This window comes from Somniosus microcephalus, unplaced genomic scaffold, assembly GCF_052327205.1.
Source record: "Somniosus microcephalus isolate GS21.2 unplaced genomic scaffold, FLI_Smic_1.0 unresolved_chr7, whole genome shotgun sequence".
Taxonomy (NCBI): domain Eukaryota; kingdom Metazoa; phylum Chordata; class Chondrichthyes; order Squaliformes; family Somniosidae; genus Somniosus; species Somniosus microcephalus.
The window spans coordinates 26,264,123-26,289,947 of NW_028225185.1; the positions used below are offsets into that span (position 1 = coordinate 26,264,123).

General features: G+C 54.9%; 1 protein-coding gene across 1 annotated transcript in view; it reads right to left on the minus strand.

Annotated features, from left to right (window-relative positions):
- mecp2 (methyl CpG binding protein 2) overlaps positions 1-25,617 on the minus strand; it is a 75,402-nt gene extending 49,785 nt beyond the window's left edge. Inside the window, exon 1 of the mRNA XM_085978792.1 lies at positions 25,484-25,617. Coding sequence (XP_085834918.1) covers positions 25,484-25,515 — 32 coding nt within the window. The 5' untranslated portion in view covers positions 25,516-25,617. The remainder of the gene's footprint in view (positions 1-25,483) is intronic.
- Between the last annotated feature and the right edge of the window lie 208 nt (positions 25,618-25,825).

Here is a 25,825-nt window from a genome sequence, read left to right on the forward strand (position 1 = left end):
CACGCACCGACACGCACGCACGCACCGACACGCACGCACCGACACGCACGCACCGACACGCACGCACCGACACACACGCACGCACCGACACACACGCACGCACCGACACACACGCACGCACCGACACACACGCACGCACCGACACACACGCACGCACCGACACTCACACGCACGCACCGACACGCACGCACGCACCGACACACACACGCACGCACCGACACACACACGCACGCACCGACACACACACGCACGCACCGACACACACACGCACGCACCGACACACACACGCACGCACCGACACACACACGCACGCACCGACACACACACGCACGCACCGACACACACACGCACGCACCGACACACACACGCACGCACCGACACACACACGCACGCACCGACACACACACGCACGCACCGACACACACACGCACGCACCGACACACACACGCACGCACCGACACACACACGCACGCACCGACACACACACGCACGCACCGACACACACACGCACGCACCGACACACACACGCACGCACCGACACACACACGCACGCACCGACACACACGCACGCACCGACACACACCGCACGCACCGACACACACACGCACGCACCGACACACACACGCACGCACCGACACACACACGCACGCACCGACACACACACACGCACGCACCGACACACACACACGCACGCACCGACACACACACGCACGCACCGACACACACACGCACGCACCGACACACACACGCACGCACCGACACACACACGCACGCACCGACACACACGCACGCACCGACACACACACGCACGCACCGACACACACACGCACGCACCGACACACACACGCACGCACCGACACACACACGCACGCACCGACACACACACGCACGCACCGACACACACACGCACGCACCGACACACACACGCACGCACCGACACACACACGCACGCACCGACACACACACGCACGCACCGACACACACACGCACGCACCGACACACACACGCACGCACCGACACACACACGCACGCACCGACACACACACGCACGCACCGACACACACACGCACGCACCGACACGCACGCACCGACACACACACGCACGCACCGACACACACACGCACGCACCGACACACACACGCACGCACCGACACACACACGCACGCACCGACACACACACGCACGCACCGACACACACACGCACGCACCGACACACACACGCACGCACCGACACACACACGCACGCACCGACACACACACGCACGCACCGACACACACACGCACGCACCGACACACACACGCACGCACCGACACACACACGCACGCACCGACACACACACGCACGCACCGACACACACACGCACGCACCGACACACACACGCACGCACCGACACACACACGCACGCACCGACACACACACGCACGCACCGACACACACACGCACGCACCGACACACACACGCACGCACCGACACACACACGCACGCACCGACACACACGCACACAGAATGGAGGTGGGTGGCTGTCACTGCCCAGCCCAATTCTGTACCCCACCAGACATCCGTCCACATACACCACGTCCAACTGGGAGCCGCTGGACAGGAATTGTAAAGTGAAGAACTTGGTTTCCCCTCCATAACCTCTGTGGTGAAGTGACCGACCATCACCTTCTGTGAGATCCGCTAACTCACTACAAGATCGAAACTGAACCTAGTCTGTACGTTTCAGCAGCTCAGTGCCAGGGGGCAATGGAGACGGCAAGTAAGGCTTTTCCAGCAAGTTGGCCGAGGTCAGGCAGGACAGCAACTGGGGGAAAGGAGCCGGGACTACAATGGTCTCAGCACCCCGGGGCTAGGCAGTCACCTCAGCTACAAACCACAGACACGTGGAGCTTGAACGAGAACAGAATTGAGCTCGATATTTGACCAGCCGGTCGGTCGACACTCGCTATCCAGGCTCACACGTGGACAACAGCCACCTGGGCGAGGAACTGGAGGGCCGCCAGTGTGCCAGTGAGAGTCCGCACCTTCAGATGGAGAACAAAAACAACAAAGGTTTTCTCTTGCATAGAGCAAGCAGAGGTGGGTAGTCCAACATGACAAAGCATATGCTATCTAATCGCAGTAATCAGACCACACTGCAACACCAGAGCACAATGCAAGGGGGACTGGATGCAGGCCCGTACCACAACACTGATCGCTGCCGTGTCACGGTGGGAAGGCGCCAGACAGAGATGACGTACTTTTCTTCAAGAAGGGAATGTCATCATACGCCATGATGTAGCTTACATAGAAACATAGAAGATAGGAGCAGGAGTCGGCCATTCGGCCCCTCGAGCCTGCTCCGCCATTCCATGAGATCATGGCTGATCATCCAAATTCAGTACCCGGTCCCTGCCTTCTCCCCATATCCCTTTAGCCTTAAGAAATATATCCAACTCCTTCTTGAATATATTTAATGAATTGGCCTCAACTGCCTTGTGTGGTAGAGAATTCCACAGGTTCACCACTCTCTGGGTGAAGAAATTCCTCCTCATCTCAGTCCTAAATGGCTTACAACAGTCGCGATGGCAGGCCTGTGGTGCGAATTTGCCCACGTGGCCGAGATGGTGAGCTTTGCTCAGTTGGTCACACTCTTCGCTCTGAGCCAGAAGGCTATGGATTCAAGCCCCATTGTCGGAGACACTCTATCTGTACTGAGGGAGGGAGGGAGGGCGCATTATTCGAGGCATCGTCCCTTGGGAGAGATGTTAATCGCAGACACTACCTGCCCGTTGAGGCAGATTCTGAAGATCCGACGAGCACCAAGTTCTCCAAAATCTGGCTACGTTTCTCCCTCAACGTTATTGCCGCCACAAAACAAATCAATCGGATCTTCATTTCACTGTTGTTTGTGGGAACTTGCTGGGTACAAAATGGCCGCTGAACCAGCCGACACAACAGCCAGTGCCCTTCACAATAAGCTCAGTGTTTGTGAAGCACTTTGAAATGTTTGACACACGCTGAGGCGCTACATAAATGCGGTATACCTCAGGTCTTTCCTTCTAGTGAATGAGAAAATAGTCATCTTTCAACAACAAAAAAAGCCCGCCTCAAACCCTCGTCAAATAGTTTTCTGCAATATCCCATCCTGTGTACAAATTGCACCAGAACACAGCTACTTATGACCTGCAGCTGAGTCTCACTTATGTATTTGATTTGAGAGACAGACTCGCATTTCTTCCACACCTTTCACGACCCAAAGTGTTTCACAGCCAATTAAGTTCTTTTTTTGAAGTGTGGTCACTGTTGTAATGTAGGAAATGCGGCAGCCAATTTGCACACAGCAAGTTCCCGCAAACAGCAATGTGATAATGACCAGATCATCTGTTTTTAGTGGTGTTGGTTGAGGGATAAATATTGGGCCCAGGACACCGGGGAAAACTCCCCCCCGCTCTTCTTTCAATAGTGGCCGTGGGATCTTTTACGTCCGCCTGAGAGCAGATGGGACCTCAGTTTAACTTCACATCCAAAAGACGGCACCTCCGCCAGTGCAGCGCTCCCTCAGTACTGCCCATCCGACAGTGCGGCGCTCCCTCAGTACTGCCCCTCCGACAGTGCGGCGCTCCCTCAGTACTGCCCCTCCGACAGTACTGCGCTCCCTCAGTACCGCGCTCCCTCAGTACCGCCCCTCCGACAGTGCAGCGCTCCCTCAGTACTGCCCCTCCGACAGTGCGGCGCTCCCTCAGTACCGCCCCTCCGACAGTGCGGCTCTCCCTCAGTACTGCCCCTCCGACAGTGCGGCGCTCCCTCAGTACCGCCCCTCCGACAGTGCGGCGCTCCCTCAGTACTGCCCCTCCGACACTCCCTCAGTACTGACCCTCCGACAGTGCGGCGCTCCCTCAGTACCGCCCCTCCGACAGTGCGGCGCTCCCTCAGCACAGCCCCTCCGACAGTGCGGCGCTCCCTCAGTACTGCCCCTCCGACAGTGCGGCGCTCCCTCAGCACAGCCCCTCCAACAGTGCGCGCTCCCTCAGTACTGCCCCTCCGACAGTGCGGCGCTCCCTCAGTACCGCCCCTCCGACAGTGCGGCGCTCCCTCAGTACTGCGCTCCCTCAGTACCGCGCTCCCTCAGTACCGCCCCTCCGACAGTGCGGCGCTCCCTCAGTACTGCCCATCCGACAGTGCGGCGCTCCCTCAGTACTGCCCCTCCGACAGTGCGGCGCTCCCTCAGCACAGCCCCTCCGACAGTGCGCGCTCCCCTCAGTACTGCCCCTCCGACAGTGCGGCGCTCCCTCAGTACCGCCCCTCCGACAGTGCGGCGCTCCCGCAGTACCGCCCCTCCGACAGTGCGGCGCTCCCTCAGTACCGCCCCTCCGACAGTGCGGCGCTCCCTCAGTACCGCCCCTCCGACAGTGCGGCGCTCCCTCAGTACCGCCCCTCCGACAGTGCGGCGCTCCCTCAGTACTGCCCCTCCGACAGTGCGGCGCTCCCTCAGTACTGCGCTCCCTCAGTACCCGCGCTCCCTCAGTACCGCCCCTCCGACAGGGCGGCGCTCCCTCAGTACTGCCCCTCCGACACTGCGGCGCTCCCTCAGTACCGACCCTCCGACAGTGCGGCGCTCCCTCAGTACTGCCCCTCCGACAGTGCGGCGCTCCCTCAGTTCCTCCCCTCCGACAGTGCGACGCTCCCTCAGTTCCGCCCCTCCGACAGTGCGGCGCTCCCTCAGTACTGCCCCTCCGACAGTGCGGCGCTCCCTCAGTTCCTCCCCTCCGACAGTGCGACGCTCCCTCAGTACCGCCCCTCCGACAGTGCGGCGCTCCCTCAGTACTGCCCCTCTGACAGTGCGGCGCTCCCTCAGTACCGCCCCTCCGACAGTGCGGCGCTCCCTCAGCACAGCCCCTCCGACAGTGCGGCGCTCCCTCAGCACAGCCCCTCCAACAGTGCGCGCTCCCTCAGTACTGCCCCTCCGACAGTGCGGTGCTCCCTCAGTACTGCCCCTCCGACAGTGCAGCGCTCCCTCAGTACTGCCCCTCCGACAGTGCGGCGCTCCCTCAGCACTGCACTGGGAGTGTCAGCCTAGATTTTTCTGCTCGTGTCTCTGGAGTGAGACTTGAACCCACAAACGTCTGACTCCGAGGTGTTACCCACTGAGCCACAGCTGACGTTAACAAGAAGATTTTTAAACCAGCCAGGCAAACATTAAAAAAGGTGTGACTTTATACCTCAATTTACAGCGAGTCAGCATTAGAGCACGGTGAGCAGGAGCGGACATCAGTGATCAAATGAAACTACAAACCGCTGGGTGCACAAAGTTCAGTTAGCAGCTTAAAAAGAGAAAGATTAACATCTTGACCGGGACACTTCATCAGAACTGACTGGGGACTACACCCAAAATGTTAACCGACCTTTCATTTTCAGTTGCTGGCCTGCTGTGCTTTGCCTGCATTCACCATGTCTTGTTCGCATTGACGGGAATCCTAATCTCCATTCCATCCAACCAGTCGTCACATTCACACTCCCCTCCACGGAGAGTTGCGAAAACACAGGGTTTTGGGCGAGCAGGCCAGGGATGTCCATCTCAAACTCTGCTGATTCTATTTAACATACACAATGCGCGGTACTGAGGGAGCGCCGCGCTGCCGGAGGGGGGCGGTACTGAGGGAGCGCCGCGCTGCCGGAGGGGGCGGTACTGAGGGAGCACCACTGAGGGAGCGCCGCGCTGCCGGAGGGGGCGCCACTGAGGGAGCGCCGCGCTGTCGGAGGGGCGGTACTGAGGGAGCGCCGCACTGTCGGAGGGGCGGTACTGAGGGAGCGCCGCACTGTCGGAGGGGCGGTACTGAGGGAGCGCCGCACTGTCGGAGGGGCGGTACTGAGGGAGCGCCGCACTGTCGGAGGGGCGGTACTGAGGGAGCGCCGCACTGTCGGAGGGGCGGTACTGAGGGAGCGCCGCACTGTCGGAGGGGCGGTACTGAGGGAGCGGCGCACTGTCGGAGGGGCGGTACTGGGGGAGCGCCGCACTGTCGGAGGGGCGGGTACTGAGGGAGCGCCGCACTGTCGGAGGGGCGGTACTGAGGGAGCGCCGCACTGTCGAAGGGGCGGTACTGAGGGAGCGCCGCACTGTCGGAGGGGCGGTACTGAGGGAGCGCCGCACTGTCGGAGGGGCGGTACTGAGGGAGCGCCGCACTGTCGGAGGGGCGGTACTGAGGGAGCGCCGCACTGTCGGAGGGGCGGTACTGAGGGAGCGCCGCACTGTCGGAGGGGCGGTACTGAGGGAGCGCCGCACTGGCGGAGGAGCGGTACTGAGGGAGCGTCACACTGTGGGAGGGGCGGTACTGAGGGAGCATCGCACTGTGGGAGGGGCGGTACTGAGGGAGCGTCGCACTGTGGGAGGGGCGGTACTGAGGGAGCGTCACACTGTCGGAGGGGCGGTACTGAGGGAGCGCTGCACTGTGGGAGGGGCGGTACTGAGGGAGCGTCGCACTGTGGGAGGGGCGGTACTGAGGGAGCGCCGCACTGTCGGAGGGGCGGGTACTGAGGGAGCGCCGCACTGTCGGAGGGGCAGTACGGAGGGAGCGCCGCACTGTCGGAGGGGCGGTACTGAGGGAGCGCCGCACTGTCGGAGGGGCAGTGCTGAGGGAGCGCCGCACTGTCGGAGGGGCAGCCGCACTGTCGGAGGGGCAGTGCTGAGGGAGCGCCGCACTGTCGGAGGGGCGGTGCTGAGGGAGCGCCGCACTGTCGGAGGGGCAGTGCTGAGGGAGCGCCGCACTGTCGGAGGGGCGGTACTGAGGGAGCGCCGCACTGTCGGAGGGGCAGTACTGAGGGAGCGCCGCACTGTCGGAGGGGCAGTACTGAGGGAGCGCCGCACTGTCGGAGGGGCGGTGCTGAGGGAGCGCCGCACTGTCGGAGGGGCGGTACTGAGGGAGCGCCGCACTGTCGGAGGGGCAGTACTGAGGGAGCGCCGCACTGTCGGAGGGGCGGTACTGAGGGAGCGCCGCACTGTCGGAGGGGCGGTGCTGAGGGAGTGCCGCACTGTCGGAGGGGCAGTACTGAGGGAGCGCCGCACTGTCGGAGGGGCGGTGCTGAGGGAGCGCCGCACTGTCGGAGGGGCGGTGCTGAGGGAGTGCCGCACTGTCGGAGGGGCAGTACTGAGGGAGCGCCGCACTGTCGGAGGGGCGGTGCTGAGGGAGCGCCGCACTGTCGGAGGGGCAGTACTGAGGGAGCGCCGCACTGTCGGAGGGGCGGTACTGAGGGAGCGCCGCACTGTCGGAGGGGCGGTACTGAGGGAGCGCCGCACTGTCGGAGGGGCGGTGCTGAGGGAGTGCCGCACTGTCGGAGGGGCAGTACTGAGGGAGCGCCGCACTGTCGGAGGGGCGGTGCTGAGGGAGTGCCGCACTGTCGGAGGGGCGGTACTGAGGGAGGGCCGCACTGTCGGAGGGGCGGTACTGAGGGAGCGCCGCACTGTCGGAGGGGCGGTGCTGAGGGAGTGCCGCACTGTCGGAGGGGCAGTACTGAGGGAGCGCCGCACTGTCGGAGGGGCGGTGCTGAGGGAGTGCCGCACTGTCGGAGGGGCGGTACTGAGGGAGGGCCGCACTGTCGGAGGGGCGGTACTGAGGGAGCGCCGCACTGTCGGAGCTGCCGTCTTTTGGATGAGACGTTAAACTGAGGCCCCATCTGCTCTCTCAGGTGGACGTAAAAGATCCCATGGCCACTATTTCAAAGAAGAGCGGGGGGGGGGGCGGGGGGGCGGGGGGGGAGTTCTCCCCGGTGTCCTGGGGCCAATATTTATCCCTCAACCAACATCACTAAAAACAGATGATCTGGTCATTATTGCTGTTTGTGGGAGCTTGCTGTGCTCCCTCTCATTTCACTCCTGCTTCAGAGGACAAGCATCTGGCCCCCAGTTGGCCTCTCCTCACAGCACCCCACCGACAATGGCCATTCATACTGTTGGACACGGTATCGCTTTCCAGCCCAATATTATCTGCTGAAATTGGACTGTCGTTTATGGTCGGATTTCCATGGTGTGGGTCTGAAACGTGCCGAGCAAGCAGACCCCAACTTAAGACAGAGCAGCAGGCAGGGGGTACAGGTGACTTGGATATTTCTGCATGTGTTGGGGTGGTGGAGAGAAATCAGCCTTGGTTCCCACTCATAAGAACTAGGAGTCGGCCATACAGCCCCTCGAGCCTGTTCCATCATTCAATAAGATCGTGGCTGATCTTTGATCTCATCTCCACTCTCCCGCCCGATCCCCGTATCCCTCGATTCCCCGAGAGTCCAAAAATCTCTCGATCTCAGCCTTGAATATACTCAACGACTGAGCCTCCACAGCCCTCTGGGGCAGAGAATTCCAAAGATTCACCGCCCTCTGAGTGAAGAAATTCCTCCTCATCTCAGTCCTCAATGGCCGACCCCTTATCCTGAGACTGTGACCCCTGGTTCGAGACTCTCCAGCCAGGAGGGAAACAGCCTCTCAGCATCGACCCTGTCAATCCCCCTCAGAATCTTATATGTTTCAATGAGATCACCTCTCATTCTTCTAAACTCCAGAAAAATAACATAAGAAATAGGAGCCGGAATAGGCCACTAGGCCCCTCGAGCCTGCTCCGCCATTCAATAAGATCATGGCTGATCTTGGGCGCAAAGACACTTCCCCGCCCGCTCCCCATAACCCTTCACTCCCTTATCAAAAAATGTTGTGATAAAACGTTCAAAGAAGTTGTCAATTCACTTCTCGCCTCTCTCACTTGGGCGAGGTATTGGGAGGTGTGGGGGAGGGGGCAGGCCCAGATGGAACCGTACCCAGCATCACTCAATGTGTTCAGGCCAGAACAGGGCAAGATTGAAGAGAAGGGGGGGGGGGGGGGGAAATTAATTGCAGAATGCAAATTAAAATTTTGTCACTAAATTAAAACACAGAGCGGTTTAAAAACGAACACGAACAACAAACAGGAACCTCCCCATCTTTGCTGGAAACCAGACCCGTCGTGCAGCCAATCTAACGAACCGCACGCAATTCTTGCTTTCAAGTACAACCATTTAAACCCATTTTCTACTCGTCTTTCTCTTCCTTTCCGTGACCTAGAGGTCGGTTTTCCCCTGCCTTCCCCCACCCCCCCCGGCCATAACTGCACATCAATCCCCATCCGAGAAGACAGGCCGACATCCTTTCCAGCCCTCACGTCCAGAGAATCCGTCCCGCAAACACGCATTCTACAATCCCACGGCACAGCGCAGGCGCGTCAAATTTTAAATCCAAAAAACCCCAACTTTATGCGCCCTTTCAAAGGAGCTGGGTGAAATACAAGCTAGGAGAAATTGGAAAAACAGCGTGTTGGGAACATGGTGCCTGGAAGAAGCTTCCTTGCTCTCTTCTGTCCCCCCCCCCCCGCCTCCCCGCCCCCACCCCAATTCACGGCCCTTGCAACATTTGCGGAAAGGGTTCTTCAATGTATTATTTTAATCTTTAAATATCTTCTTTAAGGTGTCCGCGTCTGGAGAGAGCCAAGTCGGGCAAATTTCCACAACAACAAAGGGAAAGATAGTAAACAAACAGCTCCAGATTTAGTCAGTGAAATGTTGAAATATTTTCACATTAGAAATAATTTGCTCGGGGCTCCCACGATGGTTCAGTCAGCGAGTGAGTCATACAGAACAGGAAATTCCAGATTCAATGAGCGGCCTGTGCTAAAATACCTCATCTCAGACGGCGCCGCGCTGTGCCTCGCGGAGACCCCCTTCTGGGTTAGGGAGGGGGGAAATACTCGACGGATCTCGCTGCTGTTTGCCAGCCGCCACCCGCTGCTGGGAATGTGCGTGGGTGGGCGAGGACCAGGTCAGGCCTCCTGCGATCGAACAGTCTGTTGCATAGAAACATAGAAGATAGGAGCAGGAGTCGGCCATTCGGCCCCTCGAGCCTGCTCCGCCATTCAATGAGATCATGGCTGATCATCCAAATTCAGTACCCTGTCCCTGCCTTCTCCCCATATCCCTTGATCCCTTTAGTCTTAAGAAATATATCCAACTCCTTCTTGAATATATTTAATGAATTGGCCTCAACTGCCTTCTGTGGTAGAGAATTCCACAGGTTCACCACTCTCTGGGTGAAGAAATTCCTCCTCATCTCTGTCCTAAATGGCTTACCCCTTATCGTTAGACTGTGACCCCTGGTTCTGGACTCCCCGACCATCGGGAACATCCTTCCTGCATCCAGTCTGTCTGGTTCTTTTAGAATTTTATAAGTTTCAATGAGATCCCCTCTCAGTCTTCTAAACTCCAGCGAGTACAAGCCCAATCGACCCAATCTCTCCTCATACGTCATTCCTGCCATCTCAGGTATCAGCCTGGTGAATCTTTGCTGCACTCCCTCCATGGCAAGAACATCCTTCCTCAGATAAGGCGACCAAAACTGCACACAATACTCAAGGTGTGGTCTCACCAAGGCCCTGTACAACTGCAGCAAGACATCCTTGTTCCTGTACTCCAACCCTCTCGCTACAAAGGCCAACATACCATTTGCCTTCTTAACCGCCTGCTGCACCTGCATGCTTACCTTCAGCGACTGGTGCACAAGGACACCCAGGTCTCGTTGCACTTCCCCTTCTCCCAATCTATTGCCGTTCAGATAATAATCTGCCTTCCTGTTTTTGCCACCAAAGTGGATAACCTCGCATTTATCCACGTTATATTGCATCTGCCATGCTTCTGCCCAATCACCCAACCTGTCCAAATCATACTGGAGTTTCTCGGCATCCTCCTCACAGCACACACAGCTTTGTGTCGTCTGCAAATTTGGAGATATTACATCTAGTTCCCTTGTCTAGATCATTAATATATATTGTGAATAGCTGGGGTCCAAGGACCGATCCCTGCGGTACCCCACTAGTCACTGCCTGCCGCTCGGAAAAAGACTCGTTTATTCCAACTCTTTGATTCCTGTCTGCCAACCAGCTCTCTATCCAAGTCAGTACCTTACCCCCAATCCCATGTGCCTTAACTTTACACGCTAATCTCTTATGCGGGACCTTATCAAAAGCCTTCTGAAAGTCCAAATACACCACATCCACTGGTTCTCCCTGTTGTCGCTCCCGCTCTGGGTTCACTTAGGCGAGGGGCCGGAGGGCGCTTGGCACCTGTACAACTGCTCCCCAGCAAGAAGTCGGGCGGTGAGTGGAGGAGAGGTAATATTGGTGAATTTAGGTTGAAGTTCTGATCTTAGCTGAAACATTGGCGAGAGGGAAGAACGCCAATTACCAGTCCACTCTCTCCACTGCCTGTGAAAAAGCTTCCTGGCAACGTGGGATAAGCAACGACTTGCGTTTATATCGGGCCTTTAAAATAGGAAAACATCCCAAGGTTTCAGACAAGAGAGATATTAGGGGGGGGGGGGGGGGGTGGAGATGGGTTATAGGGAGGGTCTTAAAGCAGGAGAGGGAGGGGGAGGGGCGGAGAGGATTCCAGAGTCCGATTTGGGAGCAGTTCCCTTGCTTTTTTCTCTCGTCCTCTCCTGAAGGTGCAGACTCTTGCCAAGGTACAAAGGCCGCTCGTTCTCTTCATGTCTGACTTTGGTCACGAGCTAGTTTGACGGCAAAAAAGCATTTGCACCCAGCCCCAATCCTGTCTACGCACATGAATCGCTGAGCAAATGTCCTTAGGTAGCGACCAGGGGCGGAGATAATAGTAAATGGTTCCCCCAATCCCTAACCTTGAGATATTGAGACCAACTGCAACAACCTTATTGCTGCCTTGCCCGATATCAGCACAAACGAGGAAGTTATAGCTGGGACTATCTTTCCGTATAGATCAGTATCACACCGTGGCACCTTTATCCCTAGGGGCCATTGGGCGAGTTCAATTGCCTGCTCTCGGTATTGGGTGACATTATATATTGACTAGACGTACGATTTCCCAGTATTCAGCCGCAGATTATTTCTCCGTACACCGGCAGCCATGCCACACACAAGCCTTTCAACAAACGTCACATTTCCCTGCTATCATTAAACATCTCGCCTCAAAAACCCACAAGGTCCAAATAAGCACACCTCAAGAAATAGTTCTGCAGATTCGGGCAACTTTCAGAAAGAGAATATTGAAGAGGAATATTTTAATCCTCCCCAAGGTACCAACAACACTTGTTCTGAAGCAGGGGTGGGGAGTTTAAAGTTATCGCATACCCTTCCTGAAATCTCTTCACATCTTGCCCTGGCGACAACCCAGGTGGAGTGCTGGTTTACTAATATCGTGCTCGGAATGTCACTAGGTTCACACTTGCTCGGTGCTAAGTTAGATGATCTTGGCCGTGCCGGGCCCCACAACCGGCCTCAGCACACCTCCGTTAGCGAGAGAAAGATAAACTAGAGTCCCGGGCTCAGCTACAAAATGCTCACACGGGAACGTTGAGCGAAGGCAGCATTGGGTTTGGCCGTGTTGCTCGCCGACACTTACCGCCTGGTCACTGGGGCAAAGCGCCGGGGGGCACCTGCGGAACAATATCCCCTCAGGAGAGGCAGGAAGGGGCAAGTGGTGAGACAACAGAAAATAAATCCACTAGACCCTTTAACCTTTAAGTAATGGCAGTACCCGGTGTTGCATTAAGACAATGAAGGACACTGAGCCATTGCGGAGTTACAGGGTCACGGCTGTTTAGTGGTTGTGTTACTGAACTCGTAATCCCGGAGCCTTAACTAATAATCCCAAGAACGCAAGTTCAAATTCCTCCAGGTTTGGGAATGTGAAGTCAGTATTGAGAATTTGAATTGGAATTAAAAAAGCTGGGATCAGTAAGCCTCAGAGCGCCAGGGACCCGGGTTCGAATCTGGCCTCGGGCGACTGTCTGTGTGGAGTTTGCACATTCTCCCCGTGTTTGCGTGGGTTTTCTCCGGGTGCTCCGGTTTCCTCCCACAGTCCAAAGATGTGCGGGTTAGGTTGATTGGCTATGATAAATTGACCCTTAGTGTTAGGGGGATTAAATATGTGGGGTTACGGGGATCGGGTGGGATATGTGTCGGTGTAGGGGTTACGGGGATAGGGTGGGATATGTGTCGGTGTAGGGGTTACGGGGATAGGGTGGGATATGTGTTGGTGTAGGGGTTACGGGGATAGGGTGGGATATGTGTTGGTGCAGGGGTTACGGGGATAGGGTGGGATATGTGTTGGTGTAGGGGTTACAGGGATCGGGTGGGATATGTGTTGGTGTAGGGGTTACGGGGATCGGGTGGGATATGTGTTGGTGTAGGGGTTACGGGGATCGGGTGGGATATGTGTCGGTGTAGGGGTTACGGGGATCGGGTGGGATATGTGTCGGTGTAGGGGTTACGGGGATCGGGTGGGATATGTGTCGGTGTAGGGGTTACGGGGATCGGGTGGGATATGTGTCGGTGTAGGGGTTACGGGTGGGATATGTGTCGGTGTAGGGGTTACGGGGATCGGGTGGGATATGTGTTGGTGTAGGGGTTACGGGGATAGGGTGGGATATGTGTCGGTGTAGGGGTTACGGGGATCGGGTGGGATATGTGTTGGTGTAGGGGTTACAGGGATCGGGTGGGATATGTGTTGGTGGAGGGGTTACAGGGATCGGGTGGGATATGTGTCGGTGTAGGGGTTACAGGGATCGGGTGGGATATGTGTTGGTGGAGGGGTTACAGGGATCGGGTGGGATATGTGTCGGTGTAGGGGTTACGGGGATAGGGTGGGATATGTGTTGGTGTAGGGGTTACGGGGATCGGGTGGGATATGTGTCGGTGTAGGGGTTACGGGGATCGGGTGGGATATGTGTTGGTGGAGGGGTTACGGGGATCGGGTGGGATATGTGTTGGTGTAGGGGTTACGGGGATCGGGTGGGATATGTGTCGGTGTAGGGGTTACGGGGATCGGGTGGGATATGTGTCGGTGTAGGGGTTACGGGGATCGGGTGGGATATGTGTCGGTGTAGGGGTTACGGGGATCGGGTGGGATATGTGTCGGTGTAGGGGTTACGGGGATCGGGTGGGATATGTGTTGGTGTAGGGGTTACGGGGATCGGGTGGGATATGTGTCGGTGTAGGGGTTACGGGGATCGGGTGGGATATGTGTCGGTGTAGGGGTTACGGGGATCGGGTGGGATATGTGTTGGTGTAGAGGTTACGGGGATCGGGTGGGATATGTGTCGGTGCAGGCTCGATGGGCCGAAATGGCCTCTATCTGCACTGTGGGGTTTCTGTGAAGCTGTCGAATTGTTGTAAAAACCCAACCGCTTTCTTTACTAATACCCTTCAGGGGAGGAAACCGCCCATCCTTACCCGGTCTGGCCTGTGTGTGACTCCACACCCACGCCAATGTGGTTGATTCTTAAACTGCCTTCCGAAGTGACCGAGCAAGCCACTCAGTAATCCCCCCACCTCCTCAAGGCAACTAGGGATGGGCAATAAATGCCGGCCTTGCCAGCGACGCCCACAGCCAGAGAGTGAATCTTTTGTTTTTAAATCTCAAAAAGGGTGGTGGTAAAATTAACCTGAACGACACTGGGCTCGAGACAGAAGAATCACTCGGAGCTCTTGATGGTTTTCGGAAGCTCCTGCAGGAAGCGTACACGAGGGAGGGCAGGACCGGGCGCAGCTAAAATAATCTTTAGCTAGATATTAATTCAAGAAAACAACACACATTTCTACCGAGGACAGTCCTTTCAGCAGCACATTGGTATGCCTCAAGCACTGCGCACAGGGGTCGTAGAGCGATGGGTCACGCTCTTGATTCACCAAACAGGAATTGCTCAGTCCAAGCTGGGCTACCAGATTTAAGAGAGTCACCCTGGGCTGCTCTCAAACGCCAACAAGCAGCGATTTACAAAGAGCTTGCCTTTTTCTTTGTCAGAGAGCGGTGCATGACATTACAAACCTGCAGACAGGGAGAATATTGCTTCAAAATTGCAGACTTTTAATGCAGGCAGGACCACAAGTAACTAGATGATCAGACGCAGGTGATTAGATACAGTGCAATGGCACAGCACGCCAGAGGTCCACTCAGCCTCATTACTAACTCTGGCAGGATGTGGTACACATCCACAATCCTCTGCACGCCATGTTTCTCATCTCAATGGTGTCTCTGTGGGGGGGCAGAGACTGGATGCTTCCACACAGAGTCTTAAAAGCAAAGGAACCGAGCTAAACAATTTATAGAAAAATCCTGCCCACCGAAAAAAATTACAGGCAGTCAGAAGTGGGTATTAATGCGCAGTAAAACCGTAAATTCTTAAAAGCCATTGCTGGGGCCACTGTTCCACACGTACAATTTATCGAGCAAACCTGCTGGCTTTTGCAGTGCAACAGAAGAGAAACATCGAAGATAGGAGCAGGAGTCGGCCATTCGGCCCCTCGAGCCTGCTCCGCCATTCAATGAGATCATGGCTGATCATCCAAATTCAGTACCCTGTCCCTGCCTTCTCCCCATACCCCTTGATCCCTTTAGCCTTAAGAAATATATCTAACTCCTTCTTGAATATATTTAATGAATTGGCCTCAACTGCCTTGTGTGGTAGAGAATTCCACAGGTTCACCACTCTCTGGGTGAAGAAATTCCTCCTCATCTCTGTCCTAAATGGCTTACCCCTTATCCTTAGACTGTGACCCCTGGTTCTGGACTCCCCCGCCATCGGGAACATCCTTCCTGCATCTAGTCTGTCTAGTCCGGTTAGAATTTTATAAGTTTCAATGAGATCCCCTCTCATTCTTCTAAACTCCAGCGAGTACAAGCCCAATCGACCCAATCTCTCCTCGTACGTCATTCCTGCCATCCCAGGTATCAGCCTGGTGAATCTTCGCTGCACTCCCTCCATTGCAAGAACATCCTTCCTCAGGTAAGGCGACCAAAACTGCACACAATACTCAAGGTGTGGTCTCACCAAGGCCCTGTACAACTGCAGCAAGACATCCTTGCTCCTGTACTCGAACCCTCTCGCTATGAAGGCCAACATACCATTTGCCTTCTTAACCGCCTGCTGCACCTGCATGCTTACCTTCAGCGACTGGTGCACAAGGACACCCAGGTCTCGTTGCACTTCCCCTTCTCCCAATCTATTGCCGTTCAGATAATAATCTGCTCCCATTTATCAAGGAACTCAGCAACACCTTGTCTTTTAACCAACTCTCCGCCTCTACTGCAACACAACAGTTGTCTCAGAATAAGAACACAAGAGTTAGGAGCAGGAGTCGGCCATTCGGCCCCTCGAGCCTGCTCCGCCATTCAACAAGATCATGGCTGATCTTCAACCTCAACTCCACTTTCCTGCCCGATCTCCATATCCCTTGATTCCCCACGAGTCCAAAAATCTCTCGATCTCAGCCTTGAATAGACTCAACGACTGAGCCTCCACAGCCCTCTGGGGGAGAGAATTCCAAAGATTCACTGCCCTCTGAGTGAAGAAATTCCTCCTCATCTCGATCAATGGCCGACCCCTTATCCTGAGACTGTGACCCCAGGTTCGAGACTCTCCAGTCAGGGGGAAACAGCCTCTCAGCATCTACCCTGTCCACAAGTACGAGTGCACCTTAAAGGCTTAATTTATAAAAATGTCAATGTGTATACACCAAACAGAAATGAATAAGCTCGACTAGTGCCATGCTGCACTGAGGTCTGTCCAACACTGCGAGGGGAGCTTATACAGACTCTGCCCACGTTCGGCCGCACACACAACTGCAGATTCAAACGCAGCACGAAAATTGAATTCTTCCCCCACATGCCTCCCCTCCAGAAGGCACTGCATCGTGTTGGGGCTGCACGGCTTCACGGGACCCGCCCCAGAGCGGCTCTTCATTGTGAGCGCCTCGAAGGTTAAGTGTTGGTGGAGGGATCAAACTGGGCCGAACTTGGTCCCCAAACGACATCCTCACACACTTCCCAGCAGGTGATCAGAGGCGGGCAAGCTGGGAATGATTTTCCCCCCTCCCTAGGGCAGGGTTGCGGAGGACAGCCGCCATTCCCACTGATGGAAAATGTGCTTGTTCCCTCCAAAACATTCCAACGTCCAGTCCATTTCTACAGAAAGATGCTGCAGCCATTACCAGAATTGTTTTTGAGGACAAAGAGCTCAGGGCTCCATCGACCGCTCGGCGCGGTTATTCCGAGAATCGTTGCTCCACAGAGACTAGGAAAGACGTGCTTCGAGACCTCCGGTCTGTGGCGCTTGCTAATCGCAGCCAGATTAAGAATTAGGATATGAGAATTAGCTTTAGTGTCCCAGAGCTCGGGGTGGGGGGGTGCCAAATGAGCCAGGGCTCCCGCTCTTGATCAGTGACACTCGCTGGAAACTGCGTGTGCGCCAGGACTGGATTGGAAATCCTTCATAAGAACATCAGAAATAGGAGCAGGAGTCGGCCATTCGGCCCCTCGAGCCTGCTCCGCCATTCAATAAGATCATGGCTGATCATAGACCTCAACTCCACGTTCCCGCACTATCCCCACATCCCTCGATTTCCCTAGTTCCCAAAAATTTATCGACCTCCGTCTTGAATATACCCAACGACTGAGCCTCCACAGCCCTCTGGGGCAGAGAATTCCAAAGATTCACCGCCCTCAGTGAAGAAATTCCTCCTCATCTCAGTCCTGAATGGCCGACCCCTTATCCCGAGACTGTGACCCCGTGTTCTAGGCGCTCCAGCCAGGGGGGGGGAAACATTTTCTCAGCATCTACCCTGTCAAGCCTCTTAAGAATTTTATACAGTTCAATGAGATCACCTCTCATTCTTCTAAACTCTAGTGAATACAGGCCTAGTCGACCCAATCTCTCCTCATACGACAGTCCTGCCATCCCAGGAACCAGTCTGGTGAACCTTCGCTGCACTCCCTCTATGGCAAGTATGTCTTTCCTTAGGTAAGGAGACGAGAACTGTACACAGTACTCCAGGTGTGGCCTCACTAATGCCCAGTAGAATTGTAGTAAGACGTCTTTACTCTTATACTCTAATCCCTTTGTAACAAAAGCTAACATACCATTTGCTTTCCTAATTGCTTGCTGTACCTGCATGTTAACTTTCTGTGATTCGTGTACAAGGACACCCAGCTCCCTCTGAATGCAAACATTTCCCAGTCTCTCTCCATTCAAAAAATATTCTGCCTTTTTTGTTTTTCCTACTAAAGCGGATAACTTCACACTTCCCCACACTGTATCCCATTTGCCATGTTCTAGCCCACTCGGTCAACCTGTCTCGATCTCTCTGCAGCCTCCTAGCGTCCTCCTCACAGCTTACCTTCCCACCTAACTTTGTATCATCAGCAAACTTGGATACGTTCCACTCGGTCCCTTCATCCTAGTCATTTACAGTAATAGAGATTGTAAATAGCTGAGGCCCCAGCACTGATCCCTGCGGCACCCCGCTAGTTACAGCCTGCCAACCCGAAAATGACCCGTTTATTCCTCCTCCTCTTCCACGATTGACGAGCCTGCAGTCACTCTCCATCGAAGTTCACACCTGGAGAACGGCTTCCTTGGGCAGGAGACGAGAGAGTCAACAATGACCGGGGAACCACGTCCCAGAGCAAGGAGCCACCACCTTCATGACAGGACGGGAGAAGAAATAAAAAGGTGCAACGAGTCTTTAACCACCTGTGCATTTCAGAGAGGGGGAAAGTCAAATTAAAACTGCTCTTCCTGCCCCTCCCCACACATCCAGGTGCTCCCACACAAAGTTTAATGGTCAGGTTGCTTGGTGTTAGCGATACCATCTACAGAGCTGTACATTCAAAGTTAAAAATACTCCCCAATAAAAGCTTGGGTGCCAAGTGTCCGGCGTTACAGTGACTACACTTCAAAAGTACTTCATTGGCTGGAGAGCGCTTTGGGACGTCTGGCGCTGGAGAAAGGCGCTAGAGAAATGCAAGTCTTTCTATACATGTTGTGATAAGACTTGCTGAACCAGAGCGGTTCTCAGAAGGCCTCTGCCCCTCCCTTCAATTCGCACGCTAAACCCACAATGACATTATTCCAGAACCCCGATCGTTTCTGCAGGGAAAACAGCTTCCTTACCGCAGGTGGCGAGAACAGGGAACACTGCCGCAGAGTCCGATTCCCCGCCACACCCCCAAAACAAAAAGCAAATTCAATCGATTACTGAAAATGAATTACAAAAAAAAAAGTCAGATTCTGGTCCTCTTCTCGAAAAGATGGCAACTTTGTGCTTAAATACAGTTCCACAGAAACCGAGAGTCTTCCAGTACCTCACCCAGCTGTGGCTCAGTGGGTTCAAGTCGTACTCCAGAGACTTGAGCACAAATATCTAGACTGACACAGCACCGCACTGTCGGAGGGGCGGTACTGAGGGAGCGCCGCACTGTCCGAGATGCTGTACTGAGGGAGCGCCGCACTGTCGGAGGGGCGGTACTGAGGGAGCGCCGCACTGTCCGAGATGCTGTGCTGAGGGAGCGCCGCACTGTCGGAGGGGCGGTACTGAGGGAGCGCCGCACTGTCGGAGGGAGCAGTACTGAGGGAGCGCCGCACTGTCCGAGATGCTGTACTGAGGGAGCGCCGCACTGTCGGAGGGGCGGTGCTGAGGGAGCGCCGCATTGTCGGAGGGGCAGTACTGAGGGAGCGCCGCACTGTCCGAGATGCTGTGCTGAGGGAGCGCCGCACTGTCGGAGGGGCGGTACTGAGGGAGCGCCGCACTGTCGGAGGGGTGGTACTGTGAAGAGCTTTGGGACGGTCGGTGGTCGTGAAAGGCGCTGGAGAAATGCCTGTTCTTTTTCTGTGCGTCCAAACCAAGGGTTCAGGCATCAGTAGCTGACCTGACCACAGAGAGAGTCACAGTCACGGCCGAGTATCCACAGCCGACGTATATAAAAACACACACACACCGTTTCCAGCAAGATTTACACATCGTTCAAGAGTAGGAGCCCTGGCCACCGTCGTGTTGAGAGAACGCCTCAACCTCGCCACACTTGGTAATATTAAATATGGTGAGGCTAACTGGAGCACACCAAGTGCCGCGATCGGCTGCAGGTGAGGAGGAGGACTGATCTTCGGGTTACAAAGCACCACAGGATCCATTCAAAAGGAAACGTTTGGCTGAACATGTGAAAAGGTCATCAGAAAAAGGAACTCATTTTTCCTCCCACCACACCCATACACACTCAGAACGAGACGCTCATCTGCCTGGCACCTCAGCCAGAGAGGCGCACGAGACTCCTCCTTCGGATTTTCCCTCCTTCTGGGGACGCTCCTTCTCCTAGCGGAGGAGTAGAAACCAGGAGCCTATCTTAAGGTGATAGACATGGCCGGCGTAAACAGCGTCCAAGCACCTCTGTGCTGCGAGATCAGTGCACCAACTGCATATTTTAAAATAACGCAGGCTGTGCTAAATGCACGCATGTGGATGTCGGACAGGAACGGTATTCGGATCAGCTGCGAATGTCCAATGGATAAATCGCCTGCTCGTGCCCATGGAACTGGACTATCGTACGATTTAGAGCAAAACTGGAGGTGGTGTTTGAGGGGGGGGGGGGGGGGGCGTTGCCCAACTATTGGATCAAAGGAAGAGGTTTAGAATGTTGCCAAAAAGAGCAGTAATCCTGAGGATTGGGAGGATTTTACAATTCAGCAAAGGAGGACCAAGAAATTGATAAAGAAAGGGAAAATAGAATGAGAGTAAGCTAGCAAGAGACGTAAAAACAGACTGTAAAAGCTTCTATAGGTATGTAAAGAGGAAAAGATAAGCGAAAATAAATGTGGGTCCCTTACAGGCTGAGACAGGAGAAATTATAATGGGGAATAGGGAAATGGCAGAGAAATTAAACAAATACTTTGCGTCATTCTTCACGGAAGACGACGCAAAAAACCTCCCGGAAATAGTGGGGATTCGAGGATCTAGCAAGAATAAGGAACTGAAAGAAATTAGTACTGGTAAAAAATTAATGGGACTGAAAGCCGATAAAGCCCCTGGACCTGATGGCCTACATCCTAGGGTTTTGGAAGAGGTGACTATAGAGGTAGTGGATGCATTGGTTGTCATCTTCCAAAATTCCATAGATTCTAGAACGGTTCCCGCGGATTGGAAGGTGGCAAATGTAACCCCGCTATTTAAGAAAGGAGGGAGAGAGAAAACGGGGAACTACAGGCCAGTTAGTCTGACATCAGTAGTGGGGAAAATGCTAGAATCTATTCTTAAGGACATGGTAACAGGGCACTTAGAAAATAATAATAGGATTGGGCAGAGTCAACAGTGAAAGCGTGTTTGACAAATGTTTTTGAGGTTGTAACTAGCAGAATAGATAAGGGGGAACCATATGTGGTGTATTTGGATTTTCAGAAAGCATTCGATAAGGTGCCACACAAGAGGTTATTACACAAAATTAGGGCTCATGGGATTGGGGGTAATATACTAGCATGGATTGAGGATTGATTAATGGACAGAAAACAGAAAGTAGGAATAAACGGGCCTTTTTCGGGTTGGCAGGCTGTAACTAGTGGGGTACTACAAGGATCAGTGCTTGGGCCTCAGCTATTCACAATCTACATCAATGATTTGGATGAGGAGACCAAATGTAATATATCCAAGTTTGCTGATGATACAAAGCTGGGTGGGAATGTAAGTTGTGAGGAGGATGCAAAGAGGCTTCAAGGGGATATAGACAGGCTAAGTGAGTGGGCAAGAACATGGCAAATGGAATATAATGTGGAGAAATGTGAAGTTATCCACTTTGGTGTAAAAATAGAAAAACAGAGTGTTTTTTAAATGGTGAGAGATTGGGAAATGTTGGTGTTCAGAGGGACCTGGGTGTCCTTGTACACGAATCACTGAAAGTTAACATGCAGGTACAGCAAGCGATTGGGAAAGCAAGTGGTATGTTGGCCTTTATTACAAGAGGATTTGAGTATAAGAGTAAAGACGTCTTACTGCAATTATATAGGGCCCTGGTGAGACCACACCTGGAGTATTGTGTACAGTTTTGGTCTCCTTACCTAAGGAAGGATATACTTGCCATAGAGGGAGTGCAACGAAGGTTCACCAGACTGGTTCCTGGGATGGGGGGATTGTCCTATGAGGAGAGATTGAGTAGACTGGGCCGATACTCTCTGGAGTTTAGAAGAATGAGAGGTGATCTCATTGAAACATACAAAATTCTTACAGGGCTTGACAGGGTAGATGCTGAGAGGCTGTTTCCCCCCTGGCTGGAGAGTCTAGAACCAGGGGTCACAGTCTCAGGATAAGGGGTTGGCCATTGAGGACTGAGATGAGGAGGAATTTCTTCACTCAGAGGGCGGTGAATCTTTGGAATTCTCTCCCCCAGAGGGCTGTGGAGGCTCAGTCGTTGAGTATATTCAAGGCTGAGATCGAGAGATTTTTGGAATCGAGGGATATGGGGATCGGGCGGGAAAGTGGAGTTGAGGCAGAAGATCAGCCATGATCTCATAGAATGGCGGAGCAGGCTCGAGGGGCCGAACGGCCGACTCCTGCTCCTATTTCTTATGTTGTTATCGGTGCTCTCCCACCACTCATCGACAGCAAGGACGGCAGGATGGTCTGGGCTTGTGTTGACTCCAAGTGTTGGTCAGGAATGTTCAAGTTCAATGGAGTGGACGTGCGTCTTTTCTGCCCCATCGCCGTGTCTGCGAGACAGAGTGCCTCACCCTCTCCACACTCCCTTCGGTAGACAGACCGGAAGACAACTGTTTTTTTGGCGTAACCGATGCCCAGCGGGTGTGCCTTTTCGTTTCTATTACTTCAACCGTATTTTAAGACAAAAAAATGATTTCTTTTCACTGCTAACCGTGGCTTGGCCTTAAATTCCACGCTCCCGCCAAGCTGCAGGGACGATTCAAAGAATAGTCTTTCCGTCGATCACAGGTTTGTGAGCGACACCCATCAGCGGCCACAGACTGACCGTTTGCCTGCCGTGTGACGTGAATGCCTACCGTACCATCAATTTCTCATGAGAGAGAGCAGGGACCTGCACCAGTATCACAGATACAACGAACGATATTATTCGGTCCGTTAAAAAAAAAAAAATTCTACACAGCAGACGCTGCTGGTCCACCCGCAAGCCTCCGAACTTTACATTCTCACAAATCTTGCGACTGTTATTAAGGCAGCTCAGTGTGAACAAGGCAACGGTGAAATTCGAAAAATACAAATTGAACACCTTTATTAAAATTATATATTCCATCTAGAATATTGCAATGATGCAGACAAAACAGCAAGAGGATAGCACCACGATAACTACATACTGCAGAGAGATTAAAAAGCAGCATTATGTAAAACATAATATATATAAAAACAGATACGCAATTTGCCATGACACAGCCAAACGCACAAAGCAAAAATACCATTATAGGAGATATATAAAAACAAAGTTTGCCGTGACACAAGATATATATAAAAATTAAAAATATAATATATATATAAATCCTGCGGCACAACGGAGGCTATTCGGCCCATCGTGCCTGCGCCGGCTCTTTGAACGAGCTCTCCAATTAGTCCCACACCTCCGCTCGTTCCCCATAGCCCTGCACATTTAATCCTTTCCAAGTATTCATCCAATTCCCTTTTGAATCTGCTTCCACCGCCCTTTCAAGCCGTGCATTCCAGATCGCAACAACTCGCCATGTGAAGAAATGTCGCTCCCCCTCCCTCCCCGTACACTTTGCCAATTATCCTAAATCTGCATCCTCTGGTTAACCGACACATATACAAAAACTGGACACATTTTACATCGACAAAAACAAAGCTTGCCACGACACAACAAAGCAACAACAAAAAAACACACCACTACCGGCTTAGAAACGCGACGGTTAACGTGCGACCGCTTTGCACGTCCGTACCTGCGACCGCTTTGCACGTCCGCGTGGCGTCCTGTTCTCGCTACCGTGTCGCCGGGCGTCAGGCCGCTCGGAATGAACCGGTCGATGCCTGGCCGGCGGAACGCGCGGCACGTGCACGTCGGCCCGCTAACATTGCAAACAGTAATTCTAATTGCAAGAAAGCTGAGGAGACGTCCCAGGCTTATGTAAAATTAAATACATATATACACACACACATATATATACTCTCACACACGCTTACACTCACTCACATGCACACGCATATCCACAGGCGCACACACATGCACACACATATTACATAGAAATATATATTTATATTTTAAAAAGTTAATGCACATAATGCAACACCTTCCCGCCTCATTTTTTTTGACAGGTGAAACATTTTCACGTTAACAATTTGCAAATGACGGAAGGGCGGGTGGGAAAGATAGATCAGCAGCATCTTGCAAGTGTTATTGACAGGTGATTACTGGAGACCCCGGGGTACTGTTCACCAGGGGACCCGGGGGGGTGGCGTTGCTAGGGGACCCCAGAGGACTGGTGACTAGGAGACCCCGGGGGGTGGTTGCTAGGGGACCCTGGGGGACTGGTCACTAGGGGGCGGGGTTTTGCGAGGAGACCCTGGGGCAGTTGCTAGGGGATTGGGGGTCTAGTCACTAGGGGACCCGGGGGGGCGGTTGCTAGGAAACCCTGGGGGACTCGTCATTAAGGGGGGGGGGGGGAGAAAAGAGGAGACTGGTCACTAGGAGACCCTGGGGGGGCGGTTACTAGGAGACCCTGGGGGATGTGTCACTTGGGGAGAAGGGGGGCGGTTGCTAGGGGACCCCGGGGGGGCGGTTGCTAGGGGACCCCGGGGGACTGGTCACTAGGAGACCCAGGGCGGTCACTCGGGGACCCCGGGCGGTCACTAGGAGACCCCGGGGGGGCGGTTGCTAGGGGACCCCGGGGGACTGGTCACTAGGAGACCCGGGGGGGGGAAAGAGGGGTTGCTAGGAGACCCTGGGGGACGTGTCACTTGGGGAGGAGGAGGAGGGGGGGCGGTTGCTAGGAGACCCCGGGCAGTCACTCGGGGACCCCGGGCGGTCACTAGGAGACCCGGGGGGGGGGGCGGTTGTTAGGAGACCCCGAGGGCGGTCACTAGGAGACCCGGGGGCGGGGGGGGCAGTTGCTAGGAGACCCCGGGGGGCGGTCACCAGGAGACCCCGGGCGGTTGCTAGGAGACCCCGGGGGCGGTCGCTAGGAGACCCCAGAGGTGGGGGGCAGTTGCTAGGAGACCCCGGGCGGTTGCTAGGAGACCCCGGGGGCGCGCGGCGCCGCCGTTATTTCCCCCCTCAGCCGCTCCCGCTCCTCTCCAATGGCCGGCAACGGGTAAGCGCGGCGCCTCGGGCCTCTCCCTCCGCCCCTCACACTCACTCACACCGCGGCCTCTCCCCCGCCTCACACTCACGCCGCGGCCTCGCCGACCCCGCTCACAAGTCTACTAATATTTCAGGCCAGTTTTATTTTATTTTTTAAGTGTCCTTTCGCGCCTTCCCTCGCAGAGGCCTTTTTTTTTTACCTCATCAAAAAGGCCGCGGCCTCTCAGCCTCCTCACACACACACACACAGTGAGCGGGGCCGGGACTCTGCCCGCGGCCCGCTCTCTCACACTGACTCCCCCGCCCCCAGGCTCAGGCTCCATCGCTCCCCCCAAAATCTCTCGCCCGCCGGGTTTTACTCACAGCCGCTCTCCTCCGCTCGGCGCGGCGGCCATTTTCAAATTATTTCCAGCGCGTCACCCCGCCGGCAGCCCAGCGCCCAGATCTCGCGAGCCTTCCGCGAGAGCAGAGCGGGGCGGGGCCTCGCCTCGACACATCTCGCGAGATCCGCCGGCCCGAGCCCGCTCACTGACAGGCCCCGCCCCCCCAGACCGGGCCCCGGCCCCGCCCCCAGACCGGGCCCCGCCCACCTCACAACCCCGCCCCCCCCGCCCGAGCCCCGCCCCCAGACCGGGCCCCGCCCACCTCACAACCCCGCCCCCCAGACCGAGCCCCGCCCCCAGAACGAGCCCCGCCCCCAGAACG